The 18,857-nt window shown below is 37.6% G+C and overlaps 1 protein-coding gene across 3 annotated transcripts; it reads left to right on the top strand.

Annotated features, from left to right (window-relative positions):
* The first annotated feature begins 485 nt into the window (after nt 1–485).
* Nucleotides 486–18,417, top strand: LOC117910000 (serine/threonine-protein phosphatase PP-X isozyme 2). 3 transcript variants are annotated; one of them, XM_034824049.1, is made up of 9 exons: nt 600–685; nt 2,415–2,547; nt 2,834–2,986; nt 15,612–15,674; nt 15,802–15,887; nt 16,782–16,857; nt 16,934–17,202; nt 17,283–17,361; nt 17,893–18,417. In XM_034824049.1, the coding sequence occupies exons 2-9, from the start codon at nt 2,485–2,487 to the stop codon at nt 17,941–17,943; spliced, it is 840 nt and encodes a 279-aa protein (XP_034679940.1). In that variant the 5' UTR covers nt 600–685; nt 2,415–2,484; the 3' UTR covers nt 17,944–18,417. The 3 variants fall into 3 exon arrangements, with proteins under 3 accessions (XP_034679939.1, XP_034679940.1, XP_034679941.1); XM_034824050.1 differs by having other exon boundaries at nt 2,415–2,529; XM_034824048.1 differs by lacking the exon at nt 2,415–2,547 and having other exon boundaries at nt 486–685.
* The last annotated feature ends 440 nt before the right edge of the window (nt 18,418–18,857 follow it).

The following is an 18,857-nucleotide window of genomic DNA, read 5'->3' on the forward strand; positions in this document are numbered from 1 at the left end:
TGTGACATGAACCACGACTTTTGATGGGGCACATCTCCAACACCAAAAATAATTAGTTTTAATTTGATAAATAATATTAAAAATAATTATCTTAAATTTGATAAATAAGAAAGGTTAGAAGGTGCCTTGTGAGTTGTGTCATGATCCGTATTAAATAAGAGTAGGGATAGAAAGTTTATTTTTGTGTATTTAATTTTAATTATAATTAAAATTGAGAAAAAAATGTTGTGGCGCAAATTTATTTTTGTAGATTTAAATATATGATTTAGGAGTGGCAGAGAGAAAAGGGCAAAACCAAAAATACAAAGAGAGTAGGAGGGAAGATGGGAAATATACCAAAGTAGAGCGGCAAGAGGTCCAAATGCATAAAGCTCCAACACAGCCACAAAGAGAGACCCACAAAAGGCAGTGAACCACACCAGAGGGAGAGACAGAGAGGGAGGGAGAGCGGGAGAGGGGGAGAGAGAGAGGGGGGTGGAGGGTGAAGGAATAAACCTTATAAGGAGGCATTTATTGGGCCAAAGGAAGAGGGGGGGAGAGAGAGATGTCAGACCTAGACAGGCAAATAGAGCAGCTGAAGAAGTGCGAGCCTCTGAAGGAGTCGGAAGTGAAGGCCCTTTGCCTCAAAGCCATGGAAATCCTGGTTGAAGAGAGCAATGTTCAGAGGGTCGATGCTCCTGTCACGGTATGCCTCAATACTCTCTCTCTCTCTCTCTTTCTCTCTCTCTTTCTCTCTCTATTGCGGAGACCCAGTAGGGAGGTAAAACCAAATTAGAGGAGACAGGGGGTGTGCGTTTATTGAGCTTGCTTCCTCCGTTTGGGCGTCTGTGATTGAGTGGGAGCAGCGGTTGCTGGGCAGGGCTTTTTTTTTTTTTTTTTTGGGTTTTGGGTTTTGGGTTCGATCTGGTTTTGGGTTTTCATGGTTGAGTGATTTTGGAAAACTGGGTTGTGTTTAAATTTTCATGTTTGTCAAAATTTTAACTGAAAACCTAAATCTCTCTATCTACATGTATATGCGAGGAAGATGATGTTATTTGAATATTAATTCTATTGCCTTAATAACTAGAAGGAAGTGGGGGAGGAACTTTGTGAATTCTTTGAATGGATGCTTTAGAAGAAGCATTTTGGTTAACACTTTTTGAGTGTTAAACCCTAAGTAGGTAGCAGGATGATTTTTTTGTGTCTGAACTTAATATTATTTGACAACATATTGGATTGTGAAATTGGGGCTCAGACCAGTGTTCGAAATTAGAGTAGATTGTTATTTAATATGTTGGATTGTAACGAGGAACATACTTGGATTTCAATCCAGGTACTGTGAACATCCCTCATGCACATGCATGTTACCTCTAAAGAAAACTGGCTTATAATCTTTGATTCTTTGCAACTTGTTTTGAATCAACTACCCCCCTGCGTTTTACTTTAGTAATGATCGAATTTGTGTTAGGTCTTTACTTGAGTAAGTGGCTTAGAATTTGAGTTGCTCCTATGATGGTCTCCTGGACAGTTTACGTAGTCATTATGTGAGATTAATCTGAATATGGATTTGGTGTGATGTGTGGGTTGGCCCAGTTGGTTTGGGTTAGAGGCTTAGTTGATCTTTTAATGGACCTATTCTGTGTGAATATGAATTAGGGAATTGGTTTGCTTGAGTACCAGGTCTTTTTTTTTTAAAGAGTAAATTTTATAAATAACAAACAAGGAGGCTATACACCAAGGTATACAGGGTGTATATAGAGAGTACCAATAGGAACAATCCTAGAGGGAGAGGACAGCCCAAAGACAACCACTCCCTCCCTCGCCAAGAATGCACCGAATCTATAAAGTCAATAAGAGACATTGAGCCTATTTTTATGTGCATGCTGTCCCATGACGATAAATTGTGAGATAGTTACAGAGTTTGTTGCTTCGTATAATTTAACTTGTTGGACTATGTAGATACCATTTTGAACATCAAGACATATATGGTTCATGGTGACAACTAGGCGATTTTGAGTTATTTAACTGTTTGGTTGTATTTAGCTCTATAAAATGAGTGGTTGGACTGGGACATTCAAGTTATTTAGGTTTGGCTTCAGACCAAGGCTATCTAAAGTTTTAGGAATCGAACCCCAAACCTAAATGTGGTCCATTTGCTACCCTAGTTGTCATGAAGTCATGAAGGAAGTAATTAGTTGGAGATGTTGCTGCAGCTACTATAGTTTAGAGATTTCCTACATAAGTTTTGCACGTTCATTTTTATAAATAGTTCAAGGTTATGATGCCTCAATGTTGAGTTTACATTGGTAAATTTTAATCATGTGAGCTCCTACTTTAAATTATACTCTATCATCCTGAGATAAATTGTTTTATTAACTAGTCTTATAAAAAAGTTCCATTAATTGGACTAGACATGCTGTCTGTCATGCTTTCAGGAGGATTCCTGGAATCTCATTGTTAAATCTTTTAAATGGACTGACCATTCGAAGCTTGGAGACCTGCTAGATGTGGCTTATCAAGTGGTGGATTATGATCAATGTGACACTAAAAGTAACAACTGGTGGAAAAGTACTCACATCCTTTTGTTGAGCCAATATAATTCCCATTTTAAAGTTTATTATGGTTTTCTTTTCAAAGAAAAAAAAGAAAGCAAAGAATTAGCATTCTCCCTTAGTAATGTTCCTCTTTTTGTTTTTGTGCAAATAATGGAAACTCCATTTGTATAATCACTGTTTTCCACAAACCCTATAAACTTGTATCTTTGTGGGGTCATTTCTTTGATAAATTTTCTGAATGTTGATCTTAATTGTTGCTTAGGTTTCTTGACCTTATTTGGTTGTTTTTGTTTAAATAGATATGTGGTGACATTCATGGGCAGTTCTATGACATGAAAGAGCTTTTCAAAGTAGGAGGTGATTGTCCAAAGACAAACTACTTGTTTCTTGGAGATTTTGTTGACAGAGGTTTTTACTCTGTTGAAACATTTCTGCTTCTGCTAGCTCTGAAGGTAATGTTCCATATCCTTTTTCCTTGGAAAATTATACATGATTTCTTTTGGATGAGACAGGCCCTGTCCAATTATATATATAGGTGCTAGAAATTGGATTTTTTCCAGAGGTCTTGTTTACTTTGTTTTGAGAGGTTTGACATTCCAGCCATTTAGTTCAATGCTCAGGGAATGAATTCTTTGCATCCATGCTTTCAGAGTATGGTCTTTCCAAGGAAAATTAGGGGTGGAACTTGACAGGTTGGGTTGATGGTCTATCCAAGCTCAAGCCAAACATGAAACTCATGTATCCAAAACCTAATCAATGTCGATGCTCAATCCAGGATCTCAAGCTCTAGCTTGATTCAAGCCTATTTTTTTAAATTCGGGGTTGAGATTATGTTAACCTTGGGTTAGTGAAAGTACATATAGGTTTGCTTGGATTGGGTGGGTTTTATGGGTCATAAAATATGGATTAATCACATTAAGATGAGCTGAAAATAAGCATTTGAGATTTTCATTTATTTAATGAGGAATTGACTTTTAAATTAATTTTTCCTTTTTAAATCAACCTACTATGAACTTACATTTAACAATGAAATTAACTATAAAGTTTCTAAACCAAATGTGAGAATAGCTAACCGAAATGCAATAAAAAATTATATCAAAATCAACTTTTAAAACTAATCGCTATATATATAACATTCATCTCATTTAAATCTTTTACTAATGAACCTGTACTTAAAAAGAATGAAAAACTATAGTTTACATCAATTTCATTAGAAAGTTTAGAAATCGCTAATCCAATATGTAAAATCAACATAATAACATTAACCCTATGCTACATTAAATACAAGAAAGATGTTTAGCAGATTTAGGGTTTTAAACTCTTTTTGTGTTTGATTAGGTTAGAAAGTTTAAAATATTAAATATGTATAACTGTACATGTGTGCTTAAATTTATAAGAATAGACAATTGGGTACGGGTTGGATTCAATTTACCTTTTGTGCCAACCCAAGGCAACTTGATTTTGCTCATGTCCAACCTAGATTACAACTGCCCAAGCTTATCCAAAATCAGGTTGTGTTTAGGCTAGGTTTGTTAAACCTGCTCAAGTTGCAGCCCTAAGGAAAAGCTTATTTGATGGGCTGTTTATTTCTTTAATTTAGTTCCTATTTAAGATTAGTGATATAAGATGCGTGCCACCCATTTGTTGTAACACACCTAGGTATTATCAACCTTGATAATGCTATTGAACAATTTGAGCCATTTCATATGATTGGATATTGTCCAAAAAACTAGAGTAAGGCCAAAAACATAGAGAAAATAACCAGGTGTCGCTTCCATAAAGAAATTTATTTCAATTTATTTATTTAACAAATTTGGGAATGTATGAGATTTTTTGTGAGGAAGATTAGTTCTTTGATGCCTTTTAGTTAACTTGTGCTCCACAATTATGATGATTCTATCGCTAGGCTATCTTTATATTCCATGAGGCAATTTCTTGTATGTTTTCTTTCCAAATATGGATTCTGTGGATAGTGTTTATTGTTGTATCATTTTTTATCACATCGTCTTTAATAAAATTTCTCATAGCTTATCTATTATATTTGAGGGATGAATGAGCAAAGCATCTGCAATGGCTAACCTATCACATTTCTTCAACCTGTCTCTCCTAGTGTGAGAATTGAATAATATAATATCTTGTGTTGGGAATCTGCGCAACTTTACTACTATGCTATGCATAAATCTCTTTGGTTTCTTCAGGCACTTACTTTTTCAAACATCTGGAATTAGTCTGCAAAGTTGAAGTCAAATCCATGGTTCAAACAGTAGAACTGTGACTTTGCTGCTGCTTCTAATAGCTATATGAAACGTCTGTAATGAGTCAGACATAAGAACTTAGCAATATGAATGTCTTTTTTAATATTCTTTTTTGGGAAACATTAGAGATTTTTTCATTAAGAAAATTGCCCCCCAGTTCATAAACTGTGTGGGTTAATGCTGCAAATAAGAAGAGTTGCTTTACAAACCTTGTAGGCTAAAACCAAAATCCTTTCAATTTGTTCCAAATCAAACTACTAATATTCCTAATTACTTTGGGGTGGGGGAAGGGAAGAAAGATCACCTTATCAGATGGGAGGTTGTTAGTAGACCAAAGGAGTTGGGAGGTTTGGGCTTTGGGAAGACTTCTATGAGAAATATTGCTCTCTTAGGGAAATGGCTTTGGAGGTTCCCTAGAGAAAGGAGTGGTCTTTGGCATAAGGTTATTGCGAGTATATATGGGACACATCCTAATGGATGGGATGCCAACACGGTGGTTAGATGGTCACACAGATGTCCTTGGAAGGCTATTGCTCAAGTTTTCCAGGAGTTCTCCCCTTTTGTCTGCCTAGTGGTGGGCAATGGGGAGAGAAATCCATTCTGGGAAGATCTTTGGTGGGATAACCAAACTTTGTGCTCTCAATTTGCTGATCTTTACAGAGTTATTTCTGTGAAAACCTCACCGTTTCAAATGTCCTTGGCAATTCCTTACCACTGTCTTGGAATTTTAACTTTCGCCGCAATCTAACGGATTCAGAAATTGATCTCCTTCAGAGATTAATGTCCTCCCTTAATTCTGTGCTTTTGTCCCCTTCTTCATCAGATTCAAGAACATGGTCTTTGTCTTCGTCAGACTTGTTTTCAGTGAAATCTTTTTTCTTGGCCTTGTCAAAAGTCTCAAATCCTTTAATGTTCCTTCCGGCCAAGTTTTTATGAAGCTCAAAAGTCCCTTCAAAGGTTAAGGCCCTCGCTTGGTTAGTAGCACATGGGAAGGTAAACACTAATGACAAGTTGCAATTGAGAAGACCCTACAAAGCCCTCTGTCCTCAATGGTGCATTCTTTGCAAAGGAAATGGAGAGTCGATTGATCACCTTTTTCTTCATTGTCCTGTTACCATTGGACTTTGGCACAGGTTGTTCAATCTAGTAGGGTTGGTTTGGGTCCCTCCAAGGAGCCTTAAGGACATGTTGGTTATTACTTTTAAAGGCTTGGGGAACTCATTAAGAGGCAAGACACTTTGGCAAATTGCTTGCCTTACTTTGATTTGGATGGTGTGGCAAGAGAGAAACAACAGAATCTTTGAGGATAAAGGGAGAACGGAAGAGATGGTTTGGGATTTGATCCGGTTTTATTATTCTCTATGGGCTTCTTGTACTGAAGCTTTTAGAGGAGTTCCTCTAAACATTCTACAACTCAATTGGATTGGGGTTTGCGTTTCAAAAGTCTAAAGATTGATGGGGTTTGTCTTTGTTTTTAGAGTTCTATTGTGGGGAATTTTATCCTTTGTTCAATTGTGTAGGAAGGACCTCTCATCCTTCCCTTGGTTTTTTTCTCTTTCTCTTGTCTCTTTTTTCTCTCCTGTAATTGTTCTTTTATTAACATAATCTTCTTCGTTTCTGATAAAAAAAATAAAATATTCCTAATTACTTTGTTGTAAGTTGGCAAGTTTCGGTAATTTTGTGGGGGTGCTAGTTGTGGGTTTTGGAAAGGAAATTATCTACCTTATAAGGAAAATGGAGGTGAGGAGGCAGTGTAATGGCTTCCCTTCAGGGGGGAAAAGAAAGCCAATCCCAATATCCCATTTCAAGAGGGAGATTTGATAGGCTAACTACAATTGCTTTCCTCTTGTGTTTTTAGCGCTGGTCTTTCCTGCTAGGGAGAGTCCGTTTGTTTTAGGATGTTGTGGTTTGGTTGGCTTTAGGGTGGTCGATATTTCCCTTTCTCTCTTGCTATCCCTTTGGCGTGCATCGTATACTTCGTTGTGTACTTTAATGCGCCTTTTTGCTAGCGCTCTTTAATATATTCTCTCATTTACCTATCAAAAAAAAAAAAAGAAAAAAAAAAGAGGGAGATTTGGAATTTAGAATGCTTGGTTAATTATAAAAGCTATCTTGTATTAAGATAGGGGTAGGGGGAGGAGCAGTGGGGGTCCATCTCAATTTGCAGGGTAAAGCTAAAGTTCCTCTCAAATGGTTCAAGGGGAAGATCTACTTTGCTTTAAGAAATCAAAGGTGCATCTGATGTTGGCCCTAAGGGAGTGGAACCAAGGAGTGGGAAATTTCTGGGGATGGGAACGAAGAAGGCAAGAGGGTTGGCTGGGGGCATGCTAGGTTACTAGGTCTTTAGGGCTTCGGTTATGTTTGGGTGGTGGTTGCCTGTTGGTGTTGTTTGTATTCTTCGTGTGTACTTTGGTGCGCCTTTTCCAGATTTTTTAATATAATTGCTTTTTTACCTATCAAAAAAAAAAAAAACAACAAAATTATACCTTTTCAGATTAACTCCTGAATTTCACATGTATGCTAGCATGTACATAAGTAGGCACATTATTTAGTGTTCTAGCGACTGAATGTGGGTAACGGGACCACACCTTTCTAATCAAATAATTTTTATTTGGTGAAAAATTGCTCTGCCCCATTAAAGTTTTCAATTTATTGAATGGAAAGCAGTATGGTAATGGTAATAGGCTGGTCAGATGAATTTCATAAGACATAATTCCGGAAGAACAGAGACTAGAATTTAATAGAAATTGGATCTATCCAACAAACCCAATGAACACATATAATTGAAGAGGATCTCCATTTGAAACATCAAATCATGAATGACCCAACTTAATTATAGGGGTTAATAAAATATTATCTTAACAAAAAGGAAACAAAATATTCTTTGAACTTAAAAGGAAAATATAATTAGAAAGTCAAAAAAGTAGAATCACAAAACAAAATAAATATGTTATTCCACCATAAATAGTTTCGACACTCCTCAAGTTAAAGCATAGATGTTGTCAATGCTCAGCTTGGAGCAAAGATGCAAGAAAGCACCCTTGGCCATAACTTTAGTGAAATAATATTCTCTTTGATCTTCTTACTTGATATAGGGAATGATAACTTCTCCTTTCATATGCATCTCTCTAATAAAATGACTGTCAACCTCAATGTGTTTTGTTTCTCTCATGATATAAAAGATTTCCAGCAATATAAGTTGCAAGATGTCACATTACATTGCCAAAGGGTTTTAAAATATAAATTTTTTTTATAGGCTACTAAAGGGTTTTTAATATTAACTCCCAGTTCCTTCAGCAGATGCTTTATCTACATAAGTTCACAAGCCTTAGGAGCCATTGCACAATGCTCTAACTCTATGGTAGAGTTGGCATCAATGTCTGACTTTTTGCTCCTCAAGTGGCTAATTACCACCTACAAAAGTAAAATACCCATTGGTAAATCTTCCATCAAACTTAGAACCTGGCTAATTAGCATATGAGAAGCTAAGCACATCCAAACTTTGACTTTTTTTTTCAACACATTTTTTTTTGATAGGCATATGAAAATATATTGAAAGCACCAACCAACAAAAGGGAACACACCTAATACTCAAAAAGCATACATCTAAAAAGCAAAAAGACACAACCCACAACTACAACTCCAGTCTAATACTTAGAGCCCAACTAGATAATGAAGTCTGTCCAGGACGGGAAACCCACTTGAATACCACCCTCTTTGTATAACACATCTACATCAGTTGTTTGTTTGAAATATCTAAGGACTGTACAATCAGCTTCTTGATGGATTTATCCAGGGTACCTATATTCACTGATAGAACTGATAGCAAATGTAATATCTAGCCTTGTTATTGTAAAAAATTCAATTTTCTTAGTGGCTCATAATTTTCTTTGGTCATCAAATGAACTACTCTTTTCATCTGTCAACTGTAAGCCGGGATCCATAGGAGTAGCTGATGTTATGAACCTAGTATACCAGTTTTTGTAAAGAAGTTCTGAACATACTTCTCTTTGGGATAGAACATTTGTCTTCTTGCTTCTAGTGGCTTAAATGCTAAGAAAATACTTGATCTTTCCCAGGTCTTTTTAATTGGAAGTGTTTCTTCAATCGACTCTTTACCTCCTCTATGTCTTTCAGTTCAAAAGTAATTATATCATTCACATGAACAAGGATGATGGTGTGCTTTACAAACACAGAATCATCAAAGAGTTAGTGTTGAAACTAGAGGGAAGCAGGAACTCCACTTAATTGATCAAATTGGATCTGGTGATTGTTTTAAACCATAAATTGCTATCTTCAGTTTGCAAACCTTGTCTCACCTCCTTTCCGAGCTGCAACACATGGAGGTTGCACCATAAAAACTTCTTCCTATAGGTTGCTATATAAGATCGTATTTTTCAATCAAGTTGATAAAGCATGGTCATGGAAATTACCAAGGATATAAGGATACGAACAAAATTAAGCTTGGAAACTAAAGAAACATCTCAAACCTTTATTTTGGATTCACCCATCAGGTTGAGATTAGATTGTGAATACTGACTTACATTCAACAACTTCCTTACCAGATAGAAAATTAGGTAAAACCTAACTGCCATAATCACAAAAAACTTTCATCTCAACCCCCATGGCAATCTGCCAAACAAGATGAGGAAGTGCTGCATGATAGTTCTTTAGAATGAATATATCGGACAAAGACAAAGTAAAAGAACAAATAGAGGAAGAGAGGTTGTCAAAAGAAACATGATATGAAGTTGGATACTTGAAAGTGGATCTGTTTCCTTTCTTGAGAGCAATAAGTTAGTCAAGGTGTAAAATTGCATTAACACGAAGTGAACTAGGATCTTTATTCGAGTTAGTTTTATGGTAGAAGGCATGATAATAAGAGATATCTTCTTGTTGGTTACTTTGTTGTCAAAAATCTCTTTCTTAGATATAGTGGTTGAGGTGATGATATTATAGGAGTTGGGACAGGGATAGGAGTGAAAAAGATGAGTAACTCAAGACTAGACCAAGACTAGTGCTAGAATCAAAGAAATAAAGGGTTGAGTCATAAAAAGTACATATGTACTGATGCCAAAATTTCCCAGAAAGTGAGTCAAAATATCATATGAGTTTGATTAGTTCATGGCTTACCAAATTTTATCCTACTTCTACACTTCTCTAAAGGGTGATTGTTACACCCACACTGAATGCAAAGAAATCTACCTTCTCAGCCTCTACCATATTTGAGACCATGTTCGGAGCTTCCTCTTCCACAACCTCCAAAAAAGAAAAGTGTAGAGCCTTCTGGAGATGATTGATTTGTAGGCTTAGAAATAGATAAGGAGGATAATCCTATTCTTTAGAGACAAGAAAATGTTTCACTAAGATAAGGAAGATAACCTTATTCTTTGGAGAGGAGAATATGTCTCACTAACTGATGACAACTCCTTTTTTCTTGTAAAGATTCTATTTTTAGAACTCCCATATACTGGATTTAGTTGGATGAGAATTTTGCTATTCTGAACTCTTTGTTTATGAAGTACCTTAAGATTGGTGGTGAGAGGATGGCAGACGTTGAGTTCCTCCCACACTCTCTGCAGGACCCCATAACGATTAGAAGATTGCTAAATAGTCTTAAATTTTGGAAATATTGTGAACCTGACTATACCTCTTTTTGGTGCATCCCAAATTTACTTGTATTGAAGAACATAGTGGTAGAGACTATTTTAGAGTCAGGTCATTACCCTAGTGTCTGTTTTTTCTAGAGAGCGAACTCCTTTGTATCTTTAGACAAAGATAAATATTTCTTTCTTCCCTGTGTTACCAGATGGATCTCAACAGTTTTTGTCCATGAAGCAGAATTGGCGCCATTAAGTTTAACGGCATAACAGAAACACTGGCTCCATGGGGTGCAGTAGGTACTAACGAACTTCATACCATAGTTATCAATGAAGGGTGTTGAAGATAGATAAGAAAGCATAGGGAATTCAGAAACTGATGGTTAGGTGGTCCATGAAAGGTTTTGGGCTATTTGTATAAAGAGATTAGGGGTAATGGATGGTTATGGTGGTGGGTGCTGTCCTAGGTTTTATGCCTGCTTTGATACCATGTTGAAAGAAAAAACTCATTTCCATTCATCATCCTCAATCATGTACATGCTGCTGAACAAAAACAATAGTTCTCCTAATTCAGAAAAATGAAAATAAAACATTCTCTCAAGTCTTAACAAGAAGGGAAGTAAAATATTCTTCTAACTTGAAGGAAACATATGATAAGAAAAAGACAAGGAGAATCACAGCATAAAATAAATTTTATTCTAGATGAAAATAAAACATTCTCTCAAGTCTTAACAAGAAGGGAAGTAAAATATTCTTCTAGCTTGAAGGAAACATATGATAAGAAAGTCCAAAAAGATGAGGAGAATCACAAAATAAAATAAATTTTATTCTACCATAAATAATAGAGACAAAGTAGGAAAAAAATAATTTCTGGTCAACAAAATTTCGTTCAGTCTGAAGTATGTGGGTCTGGACCACAGAATGAACTTGCTTCTGGAGTCCTTGTGAACAAAATCTCTTGACTGGTTTTTCTCAGAGTGTAGGAAGTGATGAAGGTCTGTCTTGGTCCTGGTTTTGAAGGAGAGGCTCCAGGAAACTATGTTAAAGTGTTTTCTATTCCCCATCTGGCAGGAGGAGGCTTATCAATTCATATGTGGAGGCAAAAAAATTGCTTGTCCTCTGTAATGTTGAACAAAGTTGATTTAGCTTGACGGATTTTTGGTTTGCAATATTTTTCTTGTTTTGTAATTCTTCAGATTTGGTGCATAGTCTTGGAGTGGGGTGCAGTTAATGCGAGGGGAACTCCCGGAGGGGTGGTGGTTTTTTGGGATAACAGAGTGTTCCAGTTGATTGGCATGGAGGAGGGTCAGTTCTCGATCTCGTCGTTTTAGAAATTGCAAGGATGGTTTTGTGTGGGTTTTTACGGGCGTTTATGGTCCCATATCGAAGAGATGTAGAGAGCCTTTTTGGGAGGAGCTGGGGGCTATCTGTGGGCTGTGAGATGACCCTTGGTGTATTGGAGGGGACTTTAATGTGTCAAGGTTCCCTAGTGAGCGCAATAGAGGAGGGAGGTTGTCAACTGCAATGAGAAGATTTTCAGAGGTGATTGATGATTTGACACTGAGGGACCTTCCATTGCAGAGGGATCCGTTTACTTGGAATGGTGGACTTAATGGGCAAACTATGTCAAGATTGAATCGTTTCTTGGTGTCTGAGGATTGGGAAAGTCGGTTCAGTGGGGTGGTGCAAAGCACTCTCCTCAGACTAGTGTCTGATCACTATTTTATCCTATTAGATGGTGGAAGGATGAGGAGAGGTCATTTGCCTTTTCGCTTTGAGAATATGTGGTTGAAGGAGAAGAGGTTTAAGGACCTTTTAAAAGACTGGTGACAAGGGCTCAATTTCAGGGGTTCTAGCAGTTTCATTTTGGCAGCAAAGTTGAAGGCTCTTAAGGGTGTTTTGAAAACCTAGAACAAGGTGTTTGGGAAGGTGGAGGTGAATAAGAGTTAGGCATTACAACATGTCAATTTCTGGGATAGTGAGGAGAGGTCTAGAACCTTATTGGTGGAGGAGGGGGAGGTAAGAAAGGAGGCCAAGGAGGAATATAAGAAATGAGTTCTCATGGAGGAAATCTCCCGGAGTTAAAACTCTAGAGAAATGTGGCTGAAGGAAGGTGACAGGAATATAGGTTTTTCCACAGGATGGCGAATTGTCATAGGAGTAATCTGACCAAGATTAAAATTAATGGTTCTTGGATAGTTGAGGAGAGGGAGATTCAGGGGGCTGTGGCTAGTGCTTTTCAGCACTTGTTGTTGGACCTTGGTGGTTGGAGTCCAAGTTTGGGTGGGTTAGTTTTTGACAGATTAGAAGGCGAAGAGGCAACTAGGCCTGGAGGAGCCTTTCTCTGTTAAAGAGGTTGTCTTTGCTCTTTTTGATCTAGGCAGGGACAAAGCTTTGGGGGTAGATGGTTATTCCTTAGTTTTTTGGCAGTCTAGTTGGGATTTGGTGAAAGAGGAGGTGATAGGTTTTTTCCGAGATTTTCATGAGCATGTTAGAAGTCTGAACTCTACCTTCTTGGTGCTGGTCCCTAAGGAGGGAGATGTTGAGGACCTGAGAGATTACAAACCTATCAGTTTGGTGGGATGGTTGTACAAACTGTTAGCAAAGGTGTTAGCTAATAGGCTGAAGCAAGTGGTGGGTAAGGTGGTATCCTTGTCTGAAAATGCTTTTGTTGAGGAAAGGCAGATTCTGGACGCAGTGCTAATAGCTAATGAGGCTGTAGATTCTCTTTTGAAAAGTAATGAATGCGTGGTGATGTGTAAACTTGATATAGAAAAGACATACGACCATTTAAAATGGGATTTCTTGCTCTAGGTATTGAGGAAAATGGGGTTTGGTGACAAATGGGTAGGGTGGGCTAAGTGATGTATCTCTATAGCTTCTTTCTCGGTGCTGGTGAATGGCACACTGGCAGGTTTCTTTAATAGCTCTAGGAGGTTGAGACAAGGGGATCCCCTTTCTCCTTATCTTTTTGTATTAGGTATGGATGTTTTGAGTTGTTTGATCAAGAGAGCAGTTAGTGGGGGTTTTTTGACAGGCTGTAGGGTTAAAGGGAGGGGTGGTGAGGGAGTTCAACTCACCCATTTGTTGTGCACTGATGACACACTGATTTTTTGTAATGCTTCCAAGGACCAATTGGCTCACCTAAGCTGGGTGTTGTTGTGGTTTGAAGTCATTTCTGGTTTAAGAATTAATCTGGATAAAAGTGAGATCATTCTAGTGTGGTAGGTGGAGAATCTGGAGGTGCTGGCACTTGAGCTTGGGTGTAAGGTGGGGAAGCTCCCGTCTTTATATTTAGGGCTGCCTTTGGGTGCACCTCACAATTCAGTGGCGGTGTGGGATGGGGTGGAGGTGAGGTTACGGAGGAGATTAGCATTATGGAAGAGGCAATATATATCTAAAGGAGGGAGACTCATTCTCATTTGAAACACTTTGTCTAATAGACCTATTTACTATATGTCAATTATGCGTATGCCTAAATTGGTTAGATTGAGACTTGAGCAAATCCAAAGGGATTTCCTTTGGGGTGGGGGGGCTTTGGAGAGGAAGATTCATCTTGTTAAATGGTCGGTTGTTTGCTCGGATAAAAGTAAAGGGGGTTTGGGTGTCAAATGCCTCTCTACTCTTAATAGAGCTCTTTTGGGTAAATGGAGTTGGCGTTTTATGGTAGATAAGGAAGTTCTTTGGAATCAAGTTATTAGTAGGAAGTATGAAGTGGAAGAAGGGGGGTGGTATATCCGGGAAGGTAGGGAGGGTTTTGGTGTGGAGTTGTGGAAGGAGATTAGAAATGAAGGTTCTCGGTTGAGCAACTACATTGTGTTTTACGTGGGTAATGGAAGAAGAATCAGATTTTGGTTGGACTCTTGGTGTGGAGATGAGGCTTTGTGCAACTTTTTCCACTCTTTGTTTGCTTTGGCGGTTTCTAAAGAGGAGTGGGTGGCAGAGGTGTGGGACCCTTCAGTTTTCAATGATTGGGAGGTAGTCTTGGTGGAGCGGTTGCTCATGACAATTCAAAGTAAGAGAGTTAGTGCAGAAATGGAGGATAAGGTGATTTGGAAAAAGACAAAAAATAGGTTTTTTCACAGTTAAGTTTCTTTACAGCGCTGAGGAGCCTGAAAGTACAGTCCGGTTTCCAAAAAAATAATTTGGAGCCCTTATGTTCCTCCAAGAGTGGGTTTTTTTTGCTTGGGAGGCCTCATGGGGGAAAGTTTTAACTTTGAATCAACTCAAAAGGACGGGATGGTCCCTTGCCAATAGATGTTTCTTTTGTCTAGCCAAAGAGGAGTCTACTAATCACATCTTAATTCACTGCATGAAGACTAGAGTTTTGTGGGAGTTATCATTCACTCTCTTTGGGGTGACTTGGGTTCTCCCTTGTTCGGTAAGGGAGACTCTCTTTGGTTGGTTTGGGTCCTTTGTGGACAAGAAGCGCAAAAAAGCTTGGAAGCTGGCTCCTTCTTGCCTTTTTTGAGCGGTGTGGTAAGAAAGAAATAGGATAGCGTTTGATAATGAAGGGTTTTCAGTACATAGGTTGAAGTATTCTTTTGTGTGTAGTTTATGGTATTGGATAAAGTTGTATATAGATGCTGACCCTTTATCTTTAATTGACTTTTTTGATTGGATGGGCTCTGGGTGAGGACGGGTGAGGTTTTTGTTTTCCCTCCTGTTTTGCTCTTTTTAGTCTTTTGGCATTTTTTGTATACTTCCTATATGCTTTGGGTTGCCTTTCGGGCTTCCTTTGTCTATTTAATATATTCTCTTTTGTGTTTACCCATAAAAAAAAGTAATTCTTCAGACTGCCCTAGGTCCTTTCTTGCCACTATGTACTTCTTTTAGAATTTTTGTTCGTCCTGTCTTCTGGTTAAATATGTGAAGACCTGCTTGTTAGTTTCCTGGCTATCTTGAAGCTTATTCTTCTGTTTTTAATGATGTTTTGGAAGCCATTCCCATTATGTGGAGCCCCTGAAGCTTTGTATAAATTCAAATTTAATTGGTTGACCGTGCCTTTTCTGTCTTAAGTTGCCATTGCCAGATAGTGACCTGCAAATAGCTTTCACCTTTATGATCTTGCTGATCAAGTTCATGTATTTCAAAAAATCCAGTTGGGTTTTTATCCTTTGGTTGCCTAGGTGAAGTGTTCAGGAGTATTACTTAGTTGACTGAAGTATTTTTCTCTCTTTTGGTTCATTTTAGATTTCAACTGACAAGTTGTGTAAAATCAGGTGAGATATCCAGATCGAATAACACTTATTAGAGGAAACCATGAGAGTCGTCAGATCACACAGGTTAAGCCTTTAATTTACATATTTGTTTGGGCTATTTAATCATTCAGCAATTTTACTGTCTAATCTTTCTTGGCAGGTATACGGATTCTATGATGAGTGTATTTTACTGTCTATTCTTTCTTAGCAGGTATACGGATTCTATGACGAGTGTCTGCGTAAATATGGTTCTGTGAATGTTTGGAGATACTGCACCGATATATTTGATTACTTAAGGTTTGTAAATTTGCATTAGAAAAAACACAGGGCATCTGTCTGATGGAAGTTAAGGAAGGAGTAAAAACTGTAGAGTGGCAATTGGGTTGGGTGTTAGGAAATGCTGGGAATCGATAAGTATGACCAAATATTTTCCATCATGAAATTTGTGACTGTTTCATAATTATCAACCAAATTATGTTTGGGATAGTATGAAATTGAGTTGATTGTATATGATACTCAGGCAAGTTAGTGATGATTACAAGTTACAATTACAACCTAAGATAGGACTGCTATGTAACAAGGACTATGCTAGTTTTGCCTTTTGTCTTTTGTCATGTTGGATAGATCATCCATGTGTGTCACCAAGACTTCTGTTTGTTTTCAATATTAGATACAATTCAGGTTTTTTGAGGTTGGTGAGTTATTGCACTTGTGTCAGACATGTATGCTGCTGCTTGACTTCTTTCCATGTGGCCATTATGATTTTAGTGCACTTTCAATTTTCCCATATAATGTGTGTCTTGAAAGCATGTAAGCATGACCTGTAACTGAACCTCACCTATGACATTGAAAACAATGCTTCATTACATGTTTTAATTTTATGAATCCAAGAAATTTCACTATTAAAGTGAATTCTAAGAGAAGCAGGCACCACTGCTTTTCAGGGACAAACCAACTTTCTTTTCAGGTAAAAACTAAACAAAAACATGCTGAAGTATAATATGCAAACACATTTTTTTGCATCTATGCAAATATTTCTTTAAGAAAGATCTGGAATGGGGCATCAGATTATATTTCTGGTCATTACTAGTCATGCAGTAATTAAGCTGCTTCCAGCACAACTTAAATTCAGGTCCACTTTGTTATTTCTTTGTACTTAGTGTTTTTGAATTTCTTGATGGTGGTTTGCAGCCTGTCGGCCCTCATTGAGAACAGGATTTTTAGTGTCCATGGTGGTCTCTCTCCTGCCATATCCACACTCGACCAGGTTAGAGGATCTATCTTGAACTATTTGGTTAGGTTTCTTTACCTAATTTTGGATACTAACATGATCCCTATGCCAGATCCGAACAATAGATCGGAAGCAAGAAGTACCCCATGACGGTGCCATGTGTGACCTCCTATGGTCAGATCCCGAAGACATTGTAGAGGGTTGGGGATTGAGTCCCCGGGGTGCTGGTTACTTATTTGGTGGCAGTGTTGTCACTTCTTTTAACCATGAGAATAATATTGATTATATATGTCGTGCCCATCAATTGGTAATGGAAGGATACAAGTGGATGTTCAAGAATCAAATTGTTACTGTCTGGTCAGCCCCAAATTATTGTTACAGGTAAATTTAGCAATTCTGATCTGTCCTGCATTTTCTTTCTTCAATGGTTATGATTTATTTCACTCTTGGACTCATTGCAGATGTGGTAATGTAGCTGCAATTCTTGAGCTGGATGAGAATCTTAATAAGGAGTTCCGGGTGTTTGAAGCAGCTCCACAAGTTTGTACACTTACCCATTTGCAGTTGACAAATGTTGACAAAGGCAGAAAATTACTTCTGCAATTTTTTATCATTTCAAGCAGCAGCAATTGCAGCATGATACACAATGCTTGCTAGCCATCTATGTTTTGTGTTATATCCTTAAGATGAGGGGTCCATACATTCAATGGGTGAACAAAAGAACAGAAGTTCTCAGGTTATTTGTAGAAGGTACCTGCAATGCCTATATGATACCACTAGGGGCACTCCTGAGACACGTAGGGTTTCAGAACTTTTGGGATATTCTCTCCATAGGGTTTGAAATCTTCGTTGTGTTTTCCTAGATAAGCTTTCTGAAATTAACCCATATACAAGTCACACAATATGTGATGCTTCACCAATTGGATGGCATGTGACCCTTGATTGTGCATGGCCTGTAGGCAGAAGACACATTATACATTATGTTTTTTTGCTGCATTTCTATCTTATTAAATAATCATGTTGTATTGATTATGGTAATGGTGCATTGAAAGATTATAGTAACAAATGCAGGAATCAAGAGGAGCTCCTGCTAAAAAACCTGCACCAGATTATTTTCTCTGAAATATGGTTCAGAAGGCTCTTGTGTTATCATCCAAATATGCTTGATGTGATCGACAAGATAATATATGCATTTGCATCATGAAGAATGACCTCATTGATACCAAAAGAATCAGTGGATAGGCTTCTCAATGATGGGCTCCCTGGAATGGCCAAGAAGAATCGGACTTTTGGGTTCTTGATGGGTTTGCCTTGTTTTCCTTGCCCATATTTACCATCTTTTGATGTTTATCTGTAATAATAGTGTGTATTACATAATATGTTGTGCCACTGAATCATTGAATATAGAACCCCTAATCTGTTACCCACAAAGAGAAAAGGGGTCACATAAGGGGAGGAATCTTTTTCCTTTCTCTTGGAAATATGAACACAAAAGATAGGGTTGTGGATCCTGAAGGAGATAATTGGAAGCATCATGAAAAAGGTTTTCAAGTTGGGTTATGATTCCTTGGAGCAATAAAATTGCTTTATAATTCATCCTCTTTTTTTTTTCTTTTCTTTTTAGTTATGCTGTCTATTTCTTTTGCTTTGGGTTCCTCTTTAAATATGGTTCATAGTATGCCTTTAGATGATATTTGTAACAAAGATTTCAGGTTACCCGAAACTGACGAAAAGCTGTAACATGGTGATAAAGTTTCAGATCTCATGAGGTCCTTTTGAATGTATAGGTTTACATTTTGCAGGTTGCTACTAGTCTGCCAAGAATGGTTGAAGGCAATATTCAAGATTCTCAGGAAAAAAAAATATTGAACCATCTGTTTAAGCCTCTCTTGTTCATCATTTATTAATTTTAGTAGGTTATTGGGAAACTTCAGTTCCATTCCAACATCCATAGTTTTTGGATGTATTCCTGTATTATTTCCCCCATATTTGATCCTCTTATTACACTTCTGAATCTGCCATTTCTGAGCATTAGG

The sequence above is a fragment of the Vitis riparia genome, unplaced genomic scaffold, assembly GCF_004353265.1.
Source record: "Vitis riparia cultivar Riparia Gloire de Montpellier isolate 1030 unplaced genomic scaffold, EGFV_Vit.rip_1.0 scaffold540_pilon_pilon, whole genome shotgun sequence".
Lineage (NCBI taxonomy): Eukaryota > Viridiplantae > Streptophyta > Magnoliopsida > Vitales > Vitaceae > Vitis > Vitis riparia.

Excerpts from the sequence above, each read along its gene's own strand:
- LOC117910000 (XM_034824048.1), top strand. The coding sequence starts at position 545 with ATGTCAGACCTAGACAGGCAAATAGAGCAGCTGAAGAAGTGCGAGCCT. Across the intron at positions 2,987-15,611 it reads TGCTTCTGCTAGCTCTGAAG|GTGAGATATCCAGATCGAAT; the intron begins GTAATGTTCCAT and ends GTGTAAAATCAG. Across the intron at positions 16,858-16,933 it reads CCATATCCACACTCGACCAG|ATCCGAACAATAGATCGGAA; the intron begins GTTAGAGGATCT and ends TCCCTATGCCAG.